General features: G+C 36.3%; 1 protein-coding gene across 9 annotated transcripts in view; it reads right to left on the bottom strand.

Annotated features, from left to right (window-relative positions):
• Positions 1-22938, bottom strand: part of Fam172a (family with sequence similarity 172 member A) — a 430744-nt gene that overhangs the window by 237274 nt on the left and 170532 nt on the right. For all 9 annotated transcript variants that reach the window (XM_036206787.1, XM_036206793.1, XM_036206790.1 and 6 more), the window contains one exon: positions 14640-14858. In XM_036206787.1, the coding sequence (XP_036062680.1) occupies positions 14640-14858 (219 nt within the window). The remainder of the gene's footprint in view (positions 1-14639; positions 14859-22938) is intronic.

Below are 22938 nucleotides of genomic sequence, written 5' to 3'. Positions count from 1 at the left end.
CACACCCGCCTTCCCCTCCAGCAAACCCCTCATTCCCATCTCCTCCAGGGCAAAGACTCCCTTGGGGATTCAGCTCAACCTGGTAGATTCATTAAGGCAGGTGCAGTCCTCTCCTACCAGGCTGAGCAAAGTGTCCCGAACCAGCTCATGCACTAAGGACAGGTCCGGGTCCCACTGCCTGGGAGCCTTCCAAACAGTTCAAGCTATTCAACTGTCTCACTTATCCAGAGGGCATGATCCAGTTGGGGGCTCCACAGCTTTTGGTTCATAGTTCATGTGTTTCCATTAGTTCAGCTGTTTGTCCCTGTGCTTTTTCCAATCTTGGTCTCAACAATTCACACTCTTACACTCCTTCTTCTTTCTCGCCAATTGAACTCCTGGAGCTCCACCTGGGGCCTGGCTGAGGATCTCTGCATCCACTTTCATCAGTTATTGGATGAGAGTTCTAGCACGACTGTTAGGGTGTTTGGTCATCCAATCACATGACGAGGTTAGTTTGGGCTTTCTCTCAACCACTGCCCGTAGTCTACAGTGGATGTATCTTTGTGGATTTCTAGGGACCTCTCTAGCACTTTGCTTATTCCTGTTCTCATGTGGTCTTCATTTATCATGGTCTGTTATTCCTTGTTCTCCCTTTCTGCTCTTGATCCAGCTGGGATCTCCTGCTCCCCTAAGCTCTCTTTCCCTTGAACCTTGCCCTTCATTACTCCCACTGTTGTCCAGGTTGTTCATGTAGATCTCATCCATTTCTCTGTCATTGGGTGATCCTTGTGTCTTTCCTAGGGTCCTGTTTTCTAGGTAGTCTCCCTGGAGTTGTAAGTAGCAGTCTAGTCATCTTTGTTTTACATCTAGTATCCTAGTATGAGTGAGTACATACCATGTTTGTCCTTCTGAGTCTGTATTACCTCACTCAGGATGATTTTTTCTAGATCTATGCATTTGCCTGCAAACCTCATGTCATTGTTTTTCTCTGCTGAGTAGTACTCCATTGTGTATATGTACCACATTTTCTTTATCCATTCTTCAGTCGAAGGGCATCTAGGTTGTTTCCCGGTTCTGGCTATTACAAACAATGCTGATACGAACATAGCTGAACATAGCTGGTATGATTGAGCATTTCTTGGGTATATGCCCAAGAGTGCTATAGCTGGGTCTTGAGGGAGATGGATTCCCAATTTTCTAAGGAAGCGCCATATTGATTTCCAAAGTGGCTGTACAGGCTTGCATTCCCACTAGCAGTGGGGGAGAGTTCCCCTTGCTCCACATCCTCTCCAGTATAAGCTAATAAGCTGTCTTCTGTGTTTTTGATATTAGCCATTCTGACGGGTGTAAGGTGGTATCTCAGAGTCATTTTGATTTGCATTTCCCAGATAATTAGGGATGTTGAGCAATTCCTTAAATGTCTTTCAGCCATTTGAGCTTCCTCTGTTGAGAATTACCTATTTAGTTCTATAGCCCATTTCTTAATTGGACTGTTGGGCATTTTGATGTCTAATTTCTTGAGTTCTTTATATATTCTGGATATCAGCCCTCTGTCAGATGTGGGGTTGGTGAAGACCTTTTCCCATTCTGTAGGCTGTCGCTTTGTCTTGTTGACCATGTCCTTTGCTCTACAAATGCTTCTCAGTTTCAACAGGTCCCACTGATTGATTGTTTCTCTCAGTGTCTGTGCTACTGGTGTTATATTTAGGAAGTGATCTCCTATGCCAATGCGTTCAAGACTACTTCCTACTTTCTCTTCTATCAGGTTCAGAGTAACTGGATTGATGTTGAGGTCTTTGATCCACTTGGACTTAAGTTTTGTGTATGGTGACAGATATGGATCTATTTGCAGCCTTCTACACATTGACATCCAGTTATGCCAGCACCATTTGTTGAAGATGCTTTCTTTTTTCCATAGTACAGTTTTGGCTTCCTTGTCAAAAATTATATGTTCATAGGTGTGCGGATTAATGTCAGGGTCTTCAATTCAATTCTATTGGTCCATATGTCAGTTTTTATGCCAGTACCAAGCTGTTTTTATTACTGTAGCTCTATAGTAGAGCTTGAGGTCGGGGATCATGATGCCTCCAGAGGTTGTTTTATTGTACAGGATTCTTTTGGCTATCCTGAGTTTTTTGTTTTTCCATATGAAGTTGAGTATTATTCTTTCCAGGTCTGTGAAGAATTGTATTGGTATTTTGATGGGGACTACATTGAATCTGTAGATTGCTTTTGGTAAGATCGCCATTTTTATTATGTTAATCCTGTCTATCCATGAGCATGGGAGATCTTTCCATTTTCTGACATCTTCTTCAATTTCTTTTTTCAGGGACTTAAAGTTCCTGTCATATAGGTCCTTCATTTGCTTAGTTAGAGTTACCCCAAGGTATTTTATATCATTTGTGGCTATTGTAAAGGGTAATGTATCTCTGATTTCCTTCTCAGCCTGTTTGTCTATTGTATATAGGAGGGCTACTGATTTTTTTTTTTTTTTTGAGTTGATCTTGTATTCTGCTATGTTGCTGAAGGTGTTTATAAGCTATATCAGTTCCTTGGTTGAATTTTTGGGGTCACTCATGTATACTATCATGTCATCTGTAAATAGGGAAAGCTTGACTTCTTCCTTTCCAATCTGTATCCCCTTAATCTCCTTATATTGTGTTATAGCTCTGGCTAGAACTTCAAGTGCTATATTGAATAAGTATAGGGAGAGCAGTCAGCCTTGCCTTGTTCCTGATTTTAGTGGAATTGCTTTGAGTTTCTCTCCATTTACTTTGATGTTGGCTGTTGGCTTGCTGTAAACTGCTTTTATTATGTTTAGTTATGTTCCCTGTATTCCTGATCACTTCAAGGCCTTTATCATGAAGGGGTGTTGGATTTTGTCAAATGCCTTTTCTGTGTCTAGTGAGATGATCATGTGGTTTTTTTCTCTGAGATTGTTTATATGGTGTATTACATTGATGAACTTTAGTATGTTCAATCACCCGTGCATCCCTGGGGTGAAGCCTAATTGATCATGGTGGATAATTGTTTGGATGTGTTCTTGGAGTCTGTTTGCCAGTATTTTATTGAGTATTTTTGTATCATTGTTCACGAGGGAGATCGGTCTGTAGTTCTCTTGCTTTGTTGCATCTTTGTTTGGTTTAGGAATCAAGGTAATTGTGGCCTCATAAAAGGAGTTTGGTAATATTCCTTCTGCTTCTATTGTATGGAACAATTTAAAGAGTATTGACATTAACTCTTCTTTGAAGATCTGGTAGAATTCTGCAGTGAAACCATCTGGTCCTGGGCTGTTTTTGGTTGGGAGACTTTTAATGACTGATCCTATTTCCTTAGGGGTTACTGAACTATTTAAATGTCCACTGTTGGTGGGAGTGGAAACTTATACAGCCATTTTGGAAATCAGTATGGTGGTTCCTCAGAAAATTAGGAATCAATCTACCTCAAGACCCAGCGATATCACTCTTGGGCATATACCCAAAGGGTGCACAATCATACCACAAGGACATTTGCTCATCTATGTTAATAACAACATTATTTGTAATAGCCAGAACCTGGAAACAACCTATCTCTCAACTGAAAAATGGATAAAGAAAATGTGGTACATATACACAATGGAGTACTACTCAGCAGTAAAAAACAATGACATCATGAAATTTGCAGGCAAATGGATGGAACTAGAAAATATCATCCTGGGTAAGGTAACCCAGACTCAGAAAGGCAAACATGGTATGTACTCACTCATAAGTGGATATCAGATGTAAAGCAAAAGATAACTAGGCTGCAAACCACAACACCAGAGAAGTTTGGTAAAAAGGAGGACCCTAAGAGGGACAGGTATAGATCCCCCTAGGAAAGGGAAATAGATATGTTCCCTGAGTAAACTGCAAGCACAGGTGTTGGGAGAGGAGGGACGATAAGAATATGAGGGAACAGATTGTGGGATGGACAGAGAGAGAGAGCAAGGAAAGAAATACCCTGATACAGGGAGCCATTATGAAGTTAGGAAGAAACCTGGTGCTAGGGAAATCCCCAGGAATCCACAAGGATGACCCCAGCTAAGATTCCACACAATAGTAGAGAGGGTACCTTAACTGGCCTTCCCCTGTAATCAGATTGATGACTACCCTAATTGTCATCATAGAACCTTCATCCAATAACTGATGGAAGCAAATGCAGAGATCCATAGCTAAGCATTGGGCTGAGCTCCTGGAGTCAAGTTGAAGAGAGGGAGGAGCAAGTGGGCATCAAGACTATGATGGGAAAACCCACAGAGGCAGATGACCTGAGCTAGTGGGAGTTCAAGAACTGTGGATTGACAGCTGGGGAACCTGCATAGGATGAAACTAGACCCTCTGAATGTGGGTGACAGTTGTGTGGCTTGGGTATTTTGTGGGGTCCTGGGCAGTGGGACCAGGATTTATCCCTAGTGCATGAGCTGGATTTTTAGAGCCCATTCCCTATGGAGTGACACCTTGTTCAGCCTTAATGCAAGGTGGTGGGGCTTGGTCCTGCCTCAACTTGATATGCCAGACATTGTTGACTCCCCTTGGGAGGCCTTACCCTCTTTGAGTAGTGGATAGGGAGGGATTGGGAGGAGGCGTGGGAGGGGGAAATGTAGTTGGTATGTAAAATTAAAAAAAAAACAAACTTTTAAATAAAAAAGGAAGAAAGAAGAAAAGAAAATATTGAACAATGAAAAAAACAACAACTTTGTAGTAACTTTGAAATCAAACCTCATTATACTTACTCTTTTAAATAAAAATTGTAAGATAACGAAAGTAATGTATTCATGAATGGATAATGTCTGTATTTTAATACAACTTCTTGAGTTATTAGAAAAGTAATGACAAGAGTGGACTGTTGTTAGATGGTACTTGAGACAGAGCAACATTTGTTTCTTCCTATCATTCTTCACTGTTTTAAACAATAAATGTAAATATATCCAATCAGCCCAGTTGGACAAACCAAAACAAAAACACCACAGTCAGTTTCTCTTTCTAAGAATTGCTCAAGCCAATCCATGCAAAGCATTCCTTCTTGGGCACTCTCTGCCATGTAAAAAGGAATGTTCGGGAGATGATGAGGAAAGTCCTCACAGGGGAAACATCAAATCCACTAGTTCAGATATGAGTCACATTTTCTAGTTGGACAATATCAACTAGTAAAACCAATGTTTTTCTTTTGCTCTTTGAGTCATAAAAGAAGTCATAAAAAGCTAAGGGATTATTTTTGGCAAGATCTGGTTTGATAAACATGTTTGAACTTTATCCCTGGCTCCATAAACCCTAAATCCCTTATAATTTCAAATGATAGGAATGATTTTTATCAAGCAAGAGTTTCCTTTCCACTGATTTTAGGCATTAAGGTGTTGTAGCATGGACCTCTTTGATGACCTCAGGGTAGGGCTTGTTCCCATGAAAGAACAATTGATTTTAAGGTAGAAACTTGTAAGCTTTCCTCCAGACTTGCAGGACAAGAGAAGTTTCCACTTACTGAATACACTGATGTGGTACTAGCATGTAGCACTCCCAGATCGGACACTGAAATTCAGCAAAAACCTTCCAGGTACACTCCTCTCATATCTCTTGGCTTCTCATTCCCAAGTTGTAGTGTTTATAAAAACAACAACAAAAGTAAATCTAAAATATTCTCTTTAGTTTTGTGAGCAATTCTAACAAGTTATAAGCCAGAACTGAATTGTTGGGTGTTCAGCTGAACTAGAGAACTCACCGCTGTCAGAGAAAATACCCCAGAATGAAAAAAGGCACAAGAGCCAGTGATCTTCAGGAGTGGACTCTTTCTCACATGATTCTCACACTGAGAATAAAGCAAACATACTTTTAGAGCCTAAAACTACTCGTCTTAAAGCCCCCAAACTATGTATCCAAAACTGCCTTATGATTCCAGTTTTCAGACACAAAACTGAGGTGTGGGGAAATCAACTTAAGTCATGCTAAGTTGAACAGATGTAATTCAACTCAGGCTGATCACACTCCATACTGCTAATCTCATGTCCATGTATCTTATCAGACACTGAAAATAAGAAACAGTTATCACATTGTGACTTCAATAACACAGGTTTTAAGTTGATTTGTAAAACCACTGAAAACCTTCTAGATGTGTCTAACATTCAGCCTGAAAGTCCTATGTTCACTGAAGTAGCAATGAATGCTCTCCAATGTAAAATAATTTAAAAAATGTAATGTATTATATGATTTTTCTTTTGTTTCTTGATTTTGTTGTTCTGATAAATGAAATGTATCCTGACACCAAAAGTCAGAAAGACTATTATTGGGAATACAGATGTCAGTAAAAGCTGGTCTGGATATGAGGGAAGGGAACTCTTATACACTGTTGGTAAACAAGTGTAGACAAGTACAGATTGCTTTGTAAAGGAGTCCCAAGATTTCTCAACAAACAAACATAAAACCCTTGAAATAGAACCATCACAGGACCCACCTGTACTCTTCTGGGCAGAAGAACTGCATATTCAATTGCAGAGATACTTGGGCATCTATGTTCATGTCTGCTCTACCCACATTAGCTAGAACCTGGATATATATTATAAATGAAGAGACAAAACATATGGTACAGATACACAATGGAATATTACTCCGCTGTGAAAAACATGAAAATTACAGGTAAACAGATGGCAGGGAAAAAACTAAACTGTGAAGTAATTCAGGCACAGAATTCGCACACAGAGGCCCCACACAGAGGCCCCAGGTTCACCTTTTTTTTTGTGTTGTGTTGTTTTGTTTTCTGTCTTAACTTGGAGCACAACTGAAATCAGGAAACTACAAAGGTGCTTTTGGGAGACCAGCAGATTAAGCAAGGGGATAATAGACTGTAGGTGAAATGAGAGTAGGAGGTGGAATACTGGGGGTAGAAAATCCAAGGGGGGAGGGGCACAGACACATGGAGATGTCAGGGACTACAGGGGATAACTCTAAAGAAGAATTAAAAAGGTGTATGGAAGCCTACTGTCTCACAATACAATGAAAAACTTTAACTGGAAGGATAGAAGAACCATTTGATATGAAGAAGATAGGTGAGTCATGGGTAATAAAGAACTAAGTAGGGAACAGGGACAGGAATGGGTAGTAGTAGACGGATTAACTAAAACCAAGTATTATGAAACAGTGCATGGAAGCTAATTTCACAATATAACTGAATAAACAAAGCACTGGAGCGGAATTACTTTGCATAGATGGACAGTGCTACTCCTGACAGACACGGTTAAACCTGCAGTATATGCATGGGATTCCTTCCTAGGGTTACTGGTCAGAAAAGTACCAGGGTCTCATATACACACACCATTGCCATCACACTTGGTTCCACAACAACTGCATGGTGAGACTATTGTGGAGGAAAACACATATTTGGCTACAGGACAGAGAAATCAATTGTAAACCAACTGGATAACTTCCTCTCTATTATTATTGTCCCAACGGTAATGCTATCAAATTGCCTTATAAATATGTATGCTTATCCCCATAGACCTAGACTGATCTCAACAATGGTCAGAGTGACTTATTTTTGTCCATGGCAGCAGTAGAGGCAGAGACTCATAGCTGGTCAATGTGCTGAGAACACAAGACTCCTATTCAGCCCTAACTGGGTCCCACTATCAACACCCCTGGGACAGTAATGGAAGAGCTGGAGGATGAGCAGTGTTGGAAACAGACATGACATGGGACCCATGGCAGATGTGGCTACTGCATGAGCCCCACACAAAATCAAGCCATCCAAACTCCAGCACAAGGGAGGCAGGTGCTTTCCAGCCTTCACTCTGCTGAGGAGCTACTGGCACATACAGCTGCTGAAGGATGGAGAATCAATTATTATGGATTAGTGCATTTTCAGAAAAAAAAAAATAACAAAACCATGAAGTTGGGAAGGGGTCAGAGAGTGTTGGAGAGGAGAAATGGCATCAAATGAAAGTTCATTGTAAAGAACAAAAGTCTCAAGAATAAAATTAAGTTTAGGCATGTTAGTGAGAATATGTAAACCATCTGGAATTATTTCTTTGAATATCATAAGTACATCATTTGTCCCTTCCTTTTTCCTTCCTCCAAAGCCTCCCATGTATCCCTACTCTTTCAAATTCATGGCCTCATTTTTCATTAACTGTTGTTACATATACGTAAGTTGGTTATCCAAGGCCAAAAGGTCATCCCTGAAAACATATAAATATAAGTAACATTATACAGACCAAGCATGTTGTGTGTGTGGGTGTACATGCATGCACACATATTTAAACAATTTTATACAGATTAATAGAGCTACCAGCCAAAATAATTTTTCTCTATCTAGCTGTCTTCCTAAAGGTTTTTGGGTTAAAGAATGCTAAAGATAAAGTGCTCATTTCTAAGGATGCTAGATCCAATGTGAAGAGCAGCAGTCATTGGTGGTCCAAGGAGTAAAATAGAGTGTCCGTAGTTACAGGGGTAGAAATATGGTTTTTTTAATGAATATGGACATATTTAGCTATTTGACTCAGTTCTCAACCCAACAAATTAAAAAACAGATGCTTTAAAAATGATCTGTTGGCAAGATGCTTGTTAAATTTTATCAGATGAAATATTAAAATTCATAATGAATTAATTAACACATCATATAAAAATAAAATATTTTTGTTTCATCAATTTACAAAGTACTATAACCAGTGGTGGCTAAAACTGGGAATTTTGTATGTCTTGATATGTGTTGCTCAGAGAGAAACTAAATTTATAGAATTACCACTCAATTGATGACATTTTCTGTCTTCACTCTTGAATTGAGTTGGCAGATGTTTTTAAGAACAAAAAATTCCATCTTATTACAAAACATATTAAGCAGGTTTTCCTGCCAGGCATGTCTGACAATGTTTATTGCCTAGACCAAATCAACCCCCTTAAGAAGCCACAATATATTAAAGCAAGTATATTGTTTCATAGTTAAGAAAAGTTGCTACATGAAAGAGTTAGTCCTTTGATCTCTTACTCTGCTCCTCATCATTAGAAAGGTACCACATAATCCACTATGTAGTCACACCTACTTACAAACATTCAGCAACTAAACTAGGCTTGACTAAGCCTACAGTTTCAGGCATACATGCTATTTTAAGTTTGTCTATGTATATTAGATATTGCATCAACTTGAAAAGAGATTGGCTATTTACTAGAAGCTGGAGAAGAAGAAAATGCAAATACTTGAGTATACAAGCTGGTCACTATTCAAATATATTTAGATCTTACCGCACTTCAGATCATGACTCTATACAAAAAATTCCCAAACTGGAAAAACTCCAAAATCTGGACTACTTCTGTTCCCAACCATTTTGAATAAGAAAGACTCACAAGGTGGTTCCAAGGACTAAACCATAGCTGTTTCTAATTTATACAACCTAACGTTATTGTGAAAAGTCTACACTGTCATGGCCATAGTGACAGCAGTAGGGAAGACAGAAGACATCTGTCAGCCTGCACCAACACTGTCAACACACCCAACCCACCATGTCAAAAGTACACTTAAAAGTTTCAATTTTTTCAGAGTTGGCTGTTTCTTAACAATTGCAAAAATTCAAATTAAAAAAAAAAGTAAGAGAAAGAAATTCAAATAAAGGCTTTAAAAACCAGTCAGAAAACTATCCCACACCAAAGATTCTGAATGTTAAGAAATACGATTTTAGACGGATGTCAACAAACAGTCAATCCATACAATGTGCAAGGCCAGGTTCTGACAAGAGTCCTAGTTTATAGTGTCTTCTTTACATTTGGACTTCTTCTTTGATGGCTGTGTAACTTCCCTCCTTATCTCCAAATTCAGTAGACTGCATGTTAATTTCTCATGCTGTCTAAATCTCCTTTATGTGCCATCAGCAAGACAACCCCCTTCGCCTCACCTTAGATGAGAGATGTCCAAGTAGTCACAACACAATGTTAAATGTCCAACATCCAGTCTACACACCTGTGTTCTACAAGTGGTCACAACACAACGTCAGATGTCCAATATCCAGTCTACATACCTGCGTTCCACAAGTAGTCACAACATAATGTCAGATGTCCAACATCCAGTCTACACACCTACGTTCCACAAGTGGTCACAATACAACGTCAGATGTCCAATATTCAGTCTACACACCTGTGTTCTACAAGTAGTCACAATACAACGTCAGATGTCCAACATCCAGTCTACACACCTGTGTTCTACATTTATTTTGTAAGTTCTATGAACAGACCTTAATCCTGTTATAAAAAGCTCACTTGATACCTAATAATCTTTACTTCTATGTTGATAGCATGTTATCTAGTTATGTCTACACCAAGATCTAGTCTTCTTGGTTTGCTTTCTTTTTAGGGATCAACTAGTAATAAGTGGATTGATTATTTCTGTTAGTGTTTAGTGTTTCCTGATTCTCCTATAACTTACTTTGCACTACTGAAAAAGGTGCCTCTATCTGCTTATTGTTAAAGATTGAAACATAATGGAAAAAGGTATGAGGTATACTCAGAAATTTAGAGGATTATCGGGAAACCTATGTAAAGAAATAAAATGCAAATGTATTAACATCAAAATTATGAAACAAAAATGCAAATGCTACCTCAAAATAGCAGATGATAACATGTGAAGAGGCTAACTACTTGTAATTATTTTCAGAGGTTTTGGTAAGCACCAGCTATTGCTATAGTGGCACGGAGGCAATGCTTTATCTGGGTAGAATCCAGATTAACAGAAAAAAGGAAACAAAGTTACAGATTTGACTAAGTACCAAGTGTATCCACAGTAGAGCAAATGTGTAAAGCAAACACCATTAGGGTAAGTGTGAGCAGATGTGTGAAATGGAAATAACTGTGGCTAAGGACAAAATATTTCCACTTCCATCCATAATTTTAGTACTGACAACATGGCTAAAAAAAGAAAACAGGATACTCTTTTATACATTCAAGTAAGTATGAATCCATCAACAATAAATATTATACTAATTATATTAATTAATGAAATATTACTTATTTTTTGGAATCCTATTGTGGGTGCTGGACTGGATAGGATACCAGTAATATAGTTTTTGTTTGTTTATTTTAGTTAAAATGCAATTACACAGAAAAAAATCAAGCCATATATGTTAACAGTGTAGGATTTACTTAAAGCAAATAACTGTACTTTGGGATTTTAATAAATGGCTCTATCATTTTATTAAAATTTTATTGAGAAGACTCTAGTCTACAAATGTAAATTATGATGGATCTCCTTTAGGCTCAGAGGACTCTGTGCTGAGCGAAAGTACACTAAGTTTTGGCCCCCAGTTTATGTTGTCCTGATCACAGTCTCCTTATCAATAAATCTGAATCAATATTGGTTATCTTACTAAGTAAGAACATATTTGTATCTATTCTTTACAGCTGGTCAGAAATCTTTGATTAAGACTGGTGAGATGGCTCAGTGGGTAAAGGAGCTTGCTGCCAAGCCTGAAAACCCAAGTTTAATACCTAAGACTCATTTTGTAGAAGACAATTTTTCTCTAAAGTTGTTCTCTGACCTCGACATTCAGGATGTGGTATGTATGAACCCACATTCATACAACACACACACACACACACACACAGAGAGAGAGAGAGAGAGAGAGAGAGAGAGAGAGAGAGAGAGAGAGAGAGAGAGAGAGAATATGAATAAAGAATTGCTCAAAGGTTAAGAGCATTTGCTGTTGATGAAGAGGACTTGGGTTCAGTTCCCAGCATTCACATGGTGGCTCAAACCATCTGTAACTCCAGTTCCAGAAGCTCCAATGCCCTCTTCTGATATCTGGGAGTAATACACATACATGGCACATATACACTCATGCAGGCAAAACATGCACACACATAAAATTTAAAACTAAATATATTTTTTGAAAAATTCAATATTTATAACCATCAGATATGACTATACCATATCTTAATTTTACCATATATACTTAATTTTCTTATTTCAGCTTCATAATTTGTTTTCTCTGGGAAGGACAATGTGGTAAAGATGTATAGGGACAAAAGTCCATACTAATTACATGATTTGAATACATATTTCTACCAGTTCCTAGCTATGTGATTCCAGACTGTAACCTGTGATCAGTTCACTTAACTGTAACCAGCCAATTTCTGACTGGATGTAAGACTTGCTCCAGAGGATGAAACCCATACTTGGCACTATTATTGGTTCAAGAATCTATGGTTAGACAGGTAATGGGCCCTACCCAAAACAGACCAAATCCCATCAAATTAATGGGATTTACACATTAAATCCTACTCCTAATCTGATGTTATTGGCAATTGTTAGTTGCTGGGAAAGGAGACACAGTTTTGTCTAAGAGTACAGTCCCTGGTAAGTTAATCATACTCCAGTGGAAGATGACACATCCAAGAATATTTGTGCTGCATATAAATTGGTCCAAATGGGTTACTTTTCTTTTAAAGGACACAACATAGGGTGGGTAGATGTAGGAAGAGTTTGGGGGTGGAGAATATAACCAAAATGTATTGTATAAACCTCTCAAAGAACAGATGAGAAATTCTAAACAAGAATGATTAAGAAGAGTATAAATAATAGTTACTTTCTCCTCCTTATATACCTTATATATGCTCTGGTAATATTTGGAGACATGTAGAAGGAAAAAATAATTTCTTGGATAGATCAATTTTTATTGGCAAAGGAGAAGTGACTCTTAAAATGGGTGCTCAAGACCCATCCTAACCTGTACAAATTACAGGCCAACAATGAAGAAATACACATCTCAACACTGCCAAGTCACTGTGCTGTTTACAATTCACATACACACATGAAGACCATTTATAATTTGTGTATTCAAAAAGCCTTACAAAAGCCATTTTAGAATCTGGATATGAGAGGCACTTTATCACAAATGGTAGTTACACATTGGATGATATGGCAAAATTTTAAGGACACCAGATGTACTAAAAAGCCAATATCAAAACTTTGGTGTAGTTGGACAAGGATTTCATATATCTACAATAGGACAAACAGAATACTTAAGAGACTTTAAATTTAATAATTATTAAATAGTGGGATGATTTGTAACAGTTGAAATATTATAATCTGCCTAACTATTCTGACTCATAGTATTAAATATTCTGTGTATTCCTGGTTACAATACAATTTTCAGGGTCTTAAAATTAACACAATATTCCAACAAAAGACTGCTGTAGTGGATAGCCATCCCAGCATTGGCCTGGAAGTTCCAACCCCCATTGAGGCTTCAGTAATGATCACGCCCACAAGGCGGGGCAGAGGAGGGAAGACCAAGGATCAAGAGGAGGTCGCTCTCTTGGTTAGGGGACGCTGGACGCAGGAGGTAGACCAAGCAGAGTTCTCCAGAGAACACCGCCGGACTGTGCTATACCTTTGCCAGACCCTGCAACCTACCCCTTCATTTGTAAGTTACCCCACAAAATAAACCTCCCTTTTAACTACGTGGAGTGGCCTTAATAATTTCACCAATAGACTGCTGTTAATGCTCAATTTCTAAAACAAGAAAAACTTTGCCATGTCATAAAAGAAGATAAAGAAAAAAAAAAGTAATCAATGAATTTTACCTCAAAGATGGTATGAAATATTTAACTACTAATCTTTTAAGGATAAATGTGAACATGGGTCAAGTCGAATATTCTAAAATGTTATTACTACCCTACAGGTTCCAGCCAGGTCTGGTGGCACACACAGAAATGCCAGCAGGGAAAGATGAGAACTTCACACGAATTTAAGTGAAGGCTGGATCACATAGCAAGTCCCAGGCCAATCTGGGCTACATGGTGAATCTTGTTTTCTACTCAATCCTCTCTATAAACATAAAACATTAAATTGTAAGTTTAAGTGCACTGAACTGTTCAACTTTAAAGAACATATCAACTTCCTATCTTCCCTCTTCCAGCAGCATTTTCTTTAATGCTTTACTGTTAAATTCTAGCAAACAAGATACACACCTTTGAAAATGGCACACACTCTTGTCATCAAAGAATATGTCAAAGCACAAAAATGTTCTTGAGTATTACTATAGAACACTGTGCCCTTGGGTGGCACCACTGTAGGGATCCCATGATGTTGTGTAAAGACTCACTGGGTGTGACAAGAGCAAACACCAGTGACTCACTGCACTGCCCGGGGACGGTTCAAGCTGAAATATTTACTAAAATATTAGTTACTTTCACCTTGAAGTGACTTAGACACTATGGATGGACAGCTGTTCACAAACATCATCTGGTGAAACTTGCCACCCCAGATTAATATAGTTTTACATTTGGTTTTAGAATTATTATGTTACATTATTCTCATAAGACATTGAAGTAGTAATGTGCTGGAGAACTGCATTAAAGAGTTTTCTTCCTTTTGCCTGTATCATATTAAAACTAGAAATTGTTCCTTGAAACAGCAAATGACATAAAAGACAACAGCATTTGCTTTAGTGATTCTATAAAATGTTGCATGAAAATAAGTGATAGGCTTGTAACTTTAATTAAAAAGGAAAAAAAAAAAAACCCATCCAAGCAGACAATAACCAGGGAAAATAAATGTTGGCTAAAAACTAGAGAATCAATAAATTTTATGACAATAAAGTGATTGATATGAAATGAAATACTACGAAAAGCAAAGAAGCAGTGAGGCAAAGCAGAGCACTTTCTCACCCTGATGAACAACTGCATCATTTCTTTCTCCTTTTGGGGGTTACGGTACTTCTCATAGAAATCACGGCGCTTCTTTGTTTCTTTTGAGACTTTATCTCTCCTTTCCCGCTTCTCTGCTGGCTCATCCATGCCATCAGAAGACCACTGTTTATGCATTTTTGGCTTTTCCACTTCAATATAGTTTTCATTTGGATTCAGGACTATGACTCCATACCCTTCCTGTTTTGAAATTTAAAAAAAAAAGTGGTACAAATTGATATCAGAATTTATTTCAATCCATGAAGAAAGAAGTTCCTAACATCCTAGGCAAGGTAATTTAATTCTTTTAGCAAAAATTATGTTAAATTTGTAAAATAAAGTTTAAAATTGTTTGCCTTTATTATATGGACAAATAAGAACAGATTATCTATAAGGATAAAAACAGAGAAAAAGGATGAATTTTAAATGAAAAATATAATCTATTCCCAGTATAATTAAAACAAATTACCACACAGGGGAATAAATTCAAACCACAAATGTGTATTTTGAGAAAAGTATATCACCTGTGCACCTTGGACCTTACTGTCTTTCCATACGGAAAGACTAAGAAATCACAGAGCAAAATAAACCAACAGGATGATGAGTGGAAACACTGTTTAATCTTGAAATGTGTTTCACGTCTCAGGCCACAGTAATGGGCTATCTTATTTAAGAATGAGTGCCCAGAGACTAAAAGTTTCAAAGTCTAAAATCACAACTTTTTGAGCTATTAAGGGCTTTAGATTTCAAACATATAGTTTCCTGACTTCTCACTTCTACAAGGCAAACATTTCTGCAGGTATTAAAATCATCAGACATTTAGCCTGAACTGATGAATTAATCTAAACATTAGAAATACAGCAACCAGTACCAAGTTTGAAGAATGGAAAACATTTAAGCAATTTATGTGTCTTTTCTATTCAATTCTGTATTATGAATGTCCTAACTATGATCCTGTAAAAAAAAAAAAATCCTTCAAGGCCATACCTAGAAACATAATATATTAAGCAAAAATATCAGGAGCACAGAAAATAAAGTTTGTAAATTCTCCATACTTACTAAAACAAATGTAGTATTTCAAACTAATCATAGAATTTTCTACATGAATTTCAACTGCTTTTAAAAACAAAACCAAACATAAGAATATATATTTAAAAATACTGACAGTATTAGTTTAAAAAGATAAATCTTGACATAGCCCCGAGTTCTGACTTTGAGATACGCTCCACTGTGGTTGTGATTTTTTGGTTTTGTTTTGTCTCATGAACTAGTTGCAAGTGTCATTGGAATTCTTTCACTTTTATGGCTCGTCAGAGGATACTGTTGACTGAAACCATTGCTGGTTTGGAAATTTCAAAATCACTTAAGTTCTGGTTTTGTGATAGGACTATTAATTAAGATATAATCCTTTTATACATGTGCAAACTGTCTAATAATATATGCCAACATGATGAACAAAATACCACACACACTATTCAACAGATCCTTCAATAAAACTTTTACATAAATGCCACTTATGAACCACTTAAAAAGTAGTTTTAAGAATTTAAACATTTTACTTAACAGCAAGAGAGACGTTGCATACTTTCTTTTTTAAGTCTGTTAGCTGTTGAGTCAAAGTTTTACCAACAAAAGACATTTTACTTGGGCTGCTTTATCTGTACAGCTATTCAAACCTCTTCACTGTGATCTCCGTCAGGTAGACAGACTGGCACTTGGTGATTTTCTACAGTTGGACACATTTGACTAATTATTAAAATCACATTTAAAGGAAGTTCCTAACCCTTTTCCTTGTGTCTTTTACAACTGTTCACGCCCGTCTCAAATTTTACGTATACCTTCTCCTCCCACCAAAGTAAATTAAAGAGCATGGTTACACTCTGCTAAACATGGTGAAATACAGACATTCAGTACACTGTCTCTGTTGTAAGGAACACAGTCAAAAAGGTCACCACAGGCCAAAAAGAAAACTGCCTCCCCACTAGATCTGTACTATGAGTAAGTGATCTCCTGTCATTTCTTCCCTGCCTTTTCTGACAAACACACACGCGCGCGTGCGCGCACACACACACACACACACACATACATACACACACACACACACACACACACACACACACACACACACACACACACAGAGCTTTTCATACTCATACACAAGTTAAAAAGCCAAAATAGAATTTTAAATTTCATAACAGGTGCACAGCATTGGTTACCACAATGTAATAGTGATAGGAATATTCAAACTTAGGCAACAAAGTGATGCTTTAATTATTGATTATATTAGATGATGCTCATATGATAATGAATATAATAATATAACAAGCATTTGCAATGAGGACAACGCTGAGAAAATCTAACAATCACCAGAATTACCAAACTGATATATAAGTTAATCACCCAGATATTATCTCCACACCATCAGACCCCTCTGGGCATTTTCATATCATCAGACCCTATGAACATTTTGACATCATTTTTGGAAGTCAGACTGAAAAAAAAAAAAAAAAAACCTTGAACCTAGTAGATTTTAAATGGATTCTGAAATGTGAGATGTCCCATCTAAATAAATATAAACTATATGTATATAATTCATCAAAGAAATAGTATTTGTCAAAGTTATTGATTATGTAACTAAGAATTACATGACTCATTTATTCAATTTTCTAAAGGTACAATGATAATTTTTCACTGAGGCATCAACAGAAGAAAAATGATACCATTTTAAAATCAAAAAATAAATCAATTAAAGAATTTTAAAAATTTAAATGTCAGTAATAAATTCAGAAACAGTTAAATTATTGTCTTAAATTAACCAAATTATTTAAAGAATATTTTGTCCTTTAGATATTTCAAATTGTCATTTTAATTAAAAGAATAGTGATCACTAATAATCATAAATATTTTCTTCAAAAGTCAGAGTTGCAAATTTAATTACAATTCTGATCATGAAAATACTAGCATTTTGAATTAATTTTAATAATAAACTGGTACAATGTTCAGGCACAAAGGTCAGTTTTAACAAGTCTATAAAAAGTAGAATAAAGCCAGCATGGGTGTTTGCATTATCTTACATTCTAACCACAGACATATACCCAAACTTCACCTGTTCTTGCCTTTCTCTCTTACATACAATGTCAAGAATACTTTATATAAGATTCAAAGACGTTGATAATGGCAACACTAATATATAGCAGCCAAGGTGTCAAAAAAAAATAAAGTGAGACAAAGCAGAGACAAAACATCAACAATTTTTTCAGAACTTACAACTTCAACTGGAACACATACTGACTTAAAAATAATTCTATTCCCAATAATTCAATAATAAACAGTAAACTAAGTAAAAAAAAAAAAAGATCGCTAATATGATCTTTAGTAAGGGTAAAGTTTTACAAAACTACAAAATAAAATCAGACATTAAATATATTATAGAGAACTATGTATTGCTCCCCTTAACAAGGGATTCTTTTAACATGGGCCTAGAATCCTGAGCTACATTGAAGCTTTCTTTTAGTATGTAAAAGTCCCACAGGATGCAACGTTGTAGCATTCCAAAAACAGGTGGAAAGCTCTTCTGTTACTTTTAACAAGATAAAATTATTAAAATGGTTATCTAAAAATGCAACTCCATAAGGCTTAGAACATCTTTTACAATGATTTACCAAATTTCTTTCAATATGCACACAAAAGTCGTTCACTCTTAGGTTTGACTTGCAATATAGGTCAAAAAGACATTCAAGTAGACAAATACAAGTTTAAAAGGAAGGTTTAATTCCAAAGACTCCATTTCTATGCATGTGGAGATATAACTGTGGTTTCATTTACAGGTCTATATTTATAAATTCTAAATTACAGGATCTTAATCTGAGATTCACAAAGGTTTAGTGCTAAAAATTTGCATTTTTTAAACACATCTATTTGCTGTGATTAACATAAAATACACAGGATCCCAGGATCTCTTACTGTGAAGACTAAAATGCACTTACTAATAAATAAGAATTTATCATTCCATCAGCAAACAATGGCATAGGCTGAAACAGATAGGTGATGTCCACCACAAAGGACACACAGGAAACTTTGCTAGAGATATTAAGTCAGCACAGAAATTTACTTATCAATAATGTGTTGACAGAAATCTAAAAACAGCTGTCTAAAAACTACTTTCACCCCAATGAAACTATAAAAACTAAAGATTTATCAAAGTTTGTGTATTAATTACCAATTATAAAGAGAATGGAAAATAGAGGCAAATTCTACAGCTTTTAAAATCTCTTGCGAGTGGCTAAATTTAAAAAAAAAAATCAGCTGAAAGTACTCAGCTCTGCATATTAACTTGCCAATACTTGAAGCCACATGTGACCAGAAAGGTCAAGGGTCACACTAGAATCTTTTGACCCATGGAACTATCCATTTCAATCTCCAGGCAAAGCTTTGTAGGAGATCATTTTACATAGATATATCAATCATATTCTTCAAGTTCAGCATTCTACCTGCTTCGCTTGAAAGAAGACAGGTGTTCAACCTCAAGGCAAATGAAACTCCAAGTGTGTTATCTGTAAGGATCCACAGTTAAAATGGACAAACAACTGTCCATTCATCTCTTCTGAAAGAGCGCTCTTATGCTTATTCTCATCTTTCTAGGAACGGTATGCATATGTCACTGTAGCAACATCTTAGGTGCAACAATGAGATGAGGTCATGACAACCAATCAGAAGTCACTAGTGAAGCGTTGAAGTAAACATAGTTGTTGGAGCTGCAGCTCTGCTTGGAAAACATCCCCTCCATTATTTCTGCAATTTTCTCAAGACGTGACCTGGCACTGAATGCCTCAAATGTCACTTGACTCCTTTTTGTGCTTCTCAAGATGCATTAAGGTGCACCCTCCAAATATTTTATAAAATATTCATCAGGAATATCCTTCAATTGGCAGTTTCACGAATTTTCATGCTGTATGCATGATATAAAATAACTGTAATATGGCCCAACATAGATTATCCTAGATCAGTCTCTTACTTCAAATAGATCATCAAGTTAGTCAGTAAAAGAAAACATGCCACAAAAGTTTTCAGAGGACCACCTGTTGTCTATTATTTTTACATAGCACTTACTCATAAATCATAACACAGGGTAATTAATCAAGCTGTCAAAGAGAAGGTCAAAGGTTATATGGTAGAGTCAGAAGGTCACGAATGGGCTGATAGAGGTCAGGGTCACACTGCATTCCTCATTATCAAGTTGGGATGAGAGACAGCCAAGCAAACAAAAGTGAAAGCAGATGGAGAAGTGAGAGGAGAAGAAAAGAGAGAAACTGTAGAACTGAAAGAAGACTGTCAATTACCTTGAAATGGAGAATGAAAAAGAAATACAGAGATGTGCTAAAAAGAGCCCAAGAACACAAAGCAACTGGAGTTTCATCAACTTACTAACTGAATATAACTTTTCGTGCTCATTTTATTAATGCATACTAAGGGTTATCACAGAGATGTATTTGCACTGACTCTTTTCTAGCTTGTATGTTCAAGATTAATTAGGGTAAATCAAGAATTCCAAAGATGAAGTATGATTTTCAAAAAGGAAAAAAAAGTCACAACGAGCAGCTTTTCTTCCCTTTAATATTATTTCAAGGACATAACAAATTCAAATAGTTTTAAGCCACAGGACAGATAATTCCTTCAGCACGATACAAAGATATCCACAAACATACATGCGTCATAAAAGTCATTTTGAATAACAAAACAGTTATAAAATATTCTATTATTACAGTGCTCTGAATTAGATGCAGAACACTGTGCAAAATTAGCTGTCACCCTTTGCTCAAAATCTTTGTTAATCTCATTTTGAATGTTTGCAGCTTTATCAACACATGCATCAATGTCAGCTCCTTGGTTACTGAACCGCTGTACTTGGAAGGAGATATAATTAAAATGTTTTGGCACAGAAAAGGTGAAATTGTATCTTCCCTTGTTCCCTTAGGAGTCTGTAAAACATGAAGGCTATATTGACAAACACATACCCTTGTCTCCAGTTCTGACATCTCAGGTCATCCAAGTGCTATTTTAAAAACTCACTATGCTCTTACCCATAATATCACCTGCTCTGTCTCTAACTTTTCCCTGAAGGTTTTAGGACACTAGGATGCTTGGACTTCGTAGATATTCCTTATACTTGTCAATAATTGATCTATGGAAGTATTCCAGGAATCCACTGCCACCACAAAATAAGATTACCATTCATTATCAAGGACCGAAATAAGATTTAATGCTCCAGATTTATGGGAATTTTCCGATGCTTTGCTGCCTATAAACCAAACAAACAGAAACCCACCCTTTAACACACTGAATGAAAGCAAGAGTGAGTTCTAACTGGTGACTGGTCGATGACAGATCCAAGTCCCAAAAGAGATCTCAGGAACCCTACAGACACATCTTTATTAAATGATCCAAAGCAGAGTTAGATCTTCAGATTTATAAGCTTTAATCTTCTGCATATTAGTTATGCTGTTATATTTTAGACCAATATTCTCCAAGATTCCTATTAAAATACATTATAACATAGATAAACCTCAGCTATCATGCATTTCTTGTGGCACAATATTATCCTTTGACTCAGCCAAACACTGCATAAAGACATGCTTAAGATGATGATAAAACCTGCTTAAGGACTAGTGTATGCAAGTTACTCTATCTTAAAATATACCATTTTCTCTTTTCCCTTCCAATTAAAGTATCACATTTGAGATAATTTTATTGCTGAGGAATATATTGTGCTTTTCTTGCCCACATTCCACCTGAAAAGATGAAAAAATTCATGTGTTCATTGAGTTAGTAATATATTAAATACTGATTTCATTCAACAAATATTTAATAAGCAGCTACTATCTAATGAAGCATTGTGTTTGGTATATGTAAGAGTACACCTATATACTAAAATGAAGATTCCCTTTCCATTTCAAGATCTTTCCATTCAGTACCAAAATTCAATAAAGAACCAAGCACAAATCTCTGAAGAGCCTGTAAGAAATTCCCTTATTTTTCAAGAAAGAGAAGGAGGTAAGAAGAAGAAACTGTAATATTTAAATGTCCCTACCTAACTATACTTTAAGGGATGATTAGCCCTAAATGATAAGCTCTTTTTGTAATTGTTGTAATAGTACTCTTTAACAAAGAAAATGTGTGCATTTGCATGTTGTATAAGTAGCATCATTTCATAAAGTAAGAGAAACATTTCAACATGTTTATTTCCTAACAAACAGGTGCAACTGAGTACAGCTGAGAATTTTCCTTCCCACAGTAACCTATGTCAGAAGATCTTCTCATACTTTTTCTGTTAAATAATTTAATTACTTATGAGTTATGGTTTCTTTGTAACCTTTTAAATGACTAACTCATTAAAATGCAAAAATATGCAAAACATGATGTCACTGGGTCAAACAGCTGTGTTGGTAAAGTTATGGCTGTGAATGTCCTCAAGAACATGAGAATATTAATAATTTATATTGCTCATTAGATGGCAAAAACTCTTTAAACAGATTTTGAGACAGATTAATTTTATAATCACAAAATGCTACACTTCCTCTGGTAACAAATCTTTCTACCATCTGTGACCCTTTGGTATACAAAATACATACAATATTCATAATATGCACCTAGGAAGAAACATCTTAAGAAAAATGAAAAATGGAGGTAAGGGATTTTGTTAAATAAAAACATAATTATTTGCCAACTTTAATCACAACGTAATTTTTCTTTCAGCACACCAAGACACAGCAATAGCAAGTCAACAAGTCCTATTCCTGGCACACCCATGTGAGAGATAACTGCCTTGTACTTGTGAAAATTTGTTAGATTTCCAGTTAAAATCTTTTGTACAAACTTCTAAGTGAATTGCAGGGGTTTATGGAAATATATTAAAAAATACAATTCTATGAAATATTGGAGTTTGCCTCAAAGTGCTATGGTGCTGAAAGCAAAAAAGTAGGATAAAAACCCTCCCCAACTATCAGTTGTTTCTAAGACATAGAAATGTTTTCAACTTAAATACATATGGGTTAATTACCAAATCTAAGCTATTTAGCCAAGAAACTAGCTTCCAAATGATCATGGTCTTCTGTCTGTTATGCAATTTAAACATCAAATCCATTATTTACTACTGTAAATTATAAAAATGTGTTTGTCTAGGATCAGCCAGCAGCCTCTGAATTTTATGTGCACTTAACAACATTCATTTAGGTAATAATCTATCATGGACAAAAAAAATAATGAATGCAGAATCTTGACACAT

This window comes from Onychomys torridus, chromosome 15 (assembly GCF_903995425.1).
Source record: "Onychomys torridus chromosome 15, mOncTor1.1, whole genome shotgun sequence".
Lineage (NCBI taxonomy): Eukaryota > Metazoa > Chordata > Mammalia > Rodentia > Cricetidae > Onychomys > Onychomys torridus.
The sequence above is the reverse complement of the archived record's forward strand: the minus strand, read 5'-3'. Positions and strand labels throughout refer to the sequence as shown.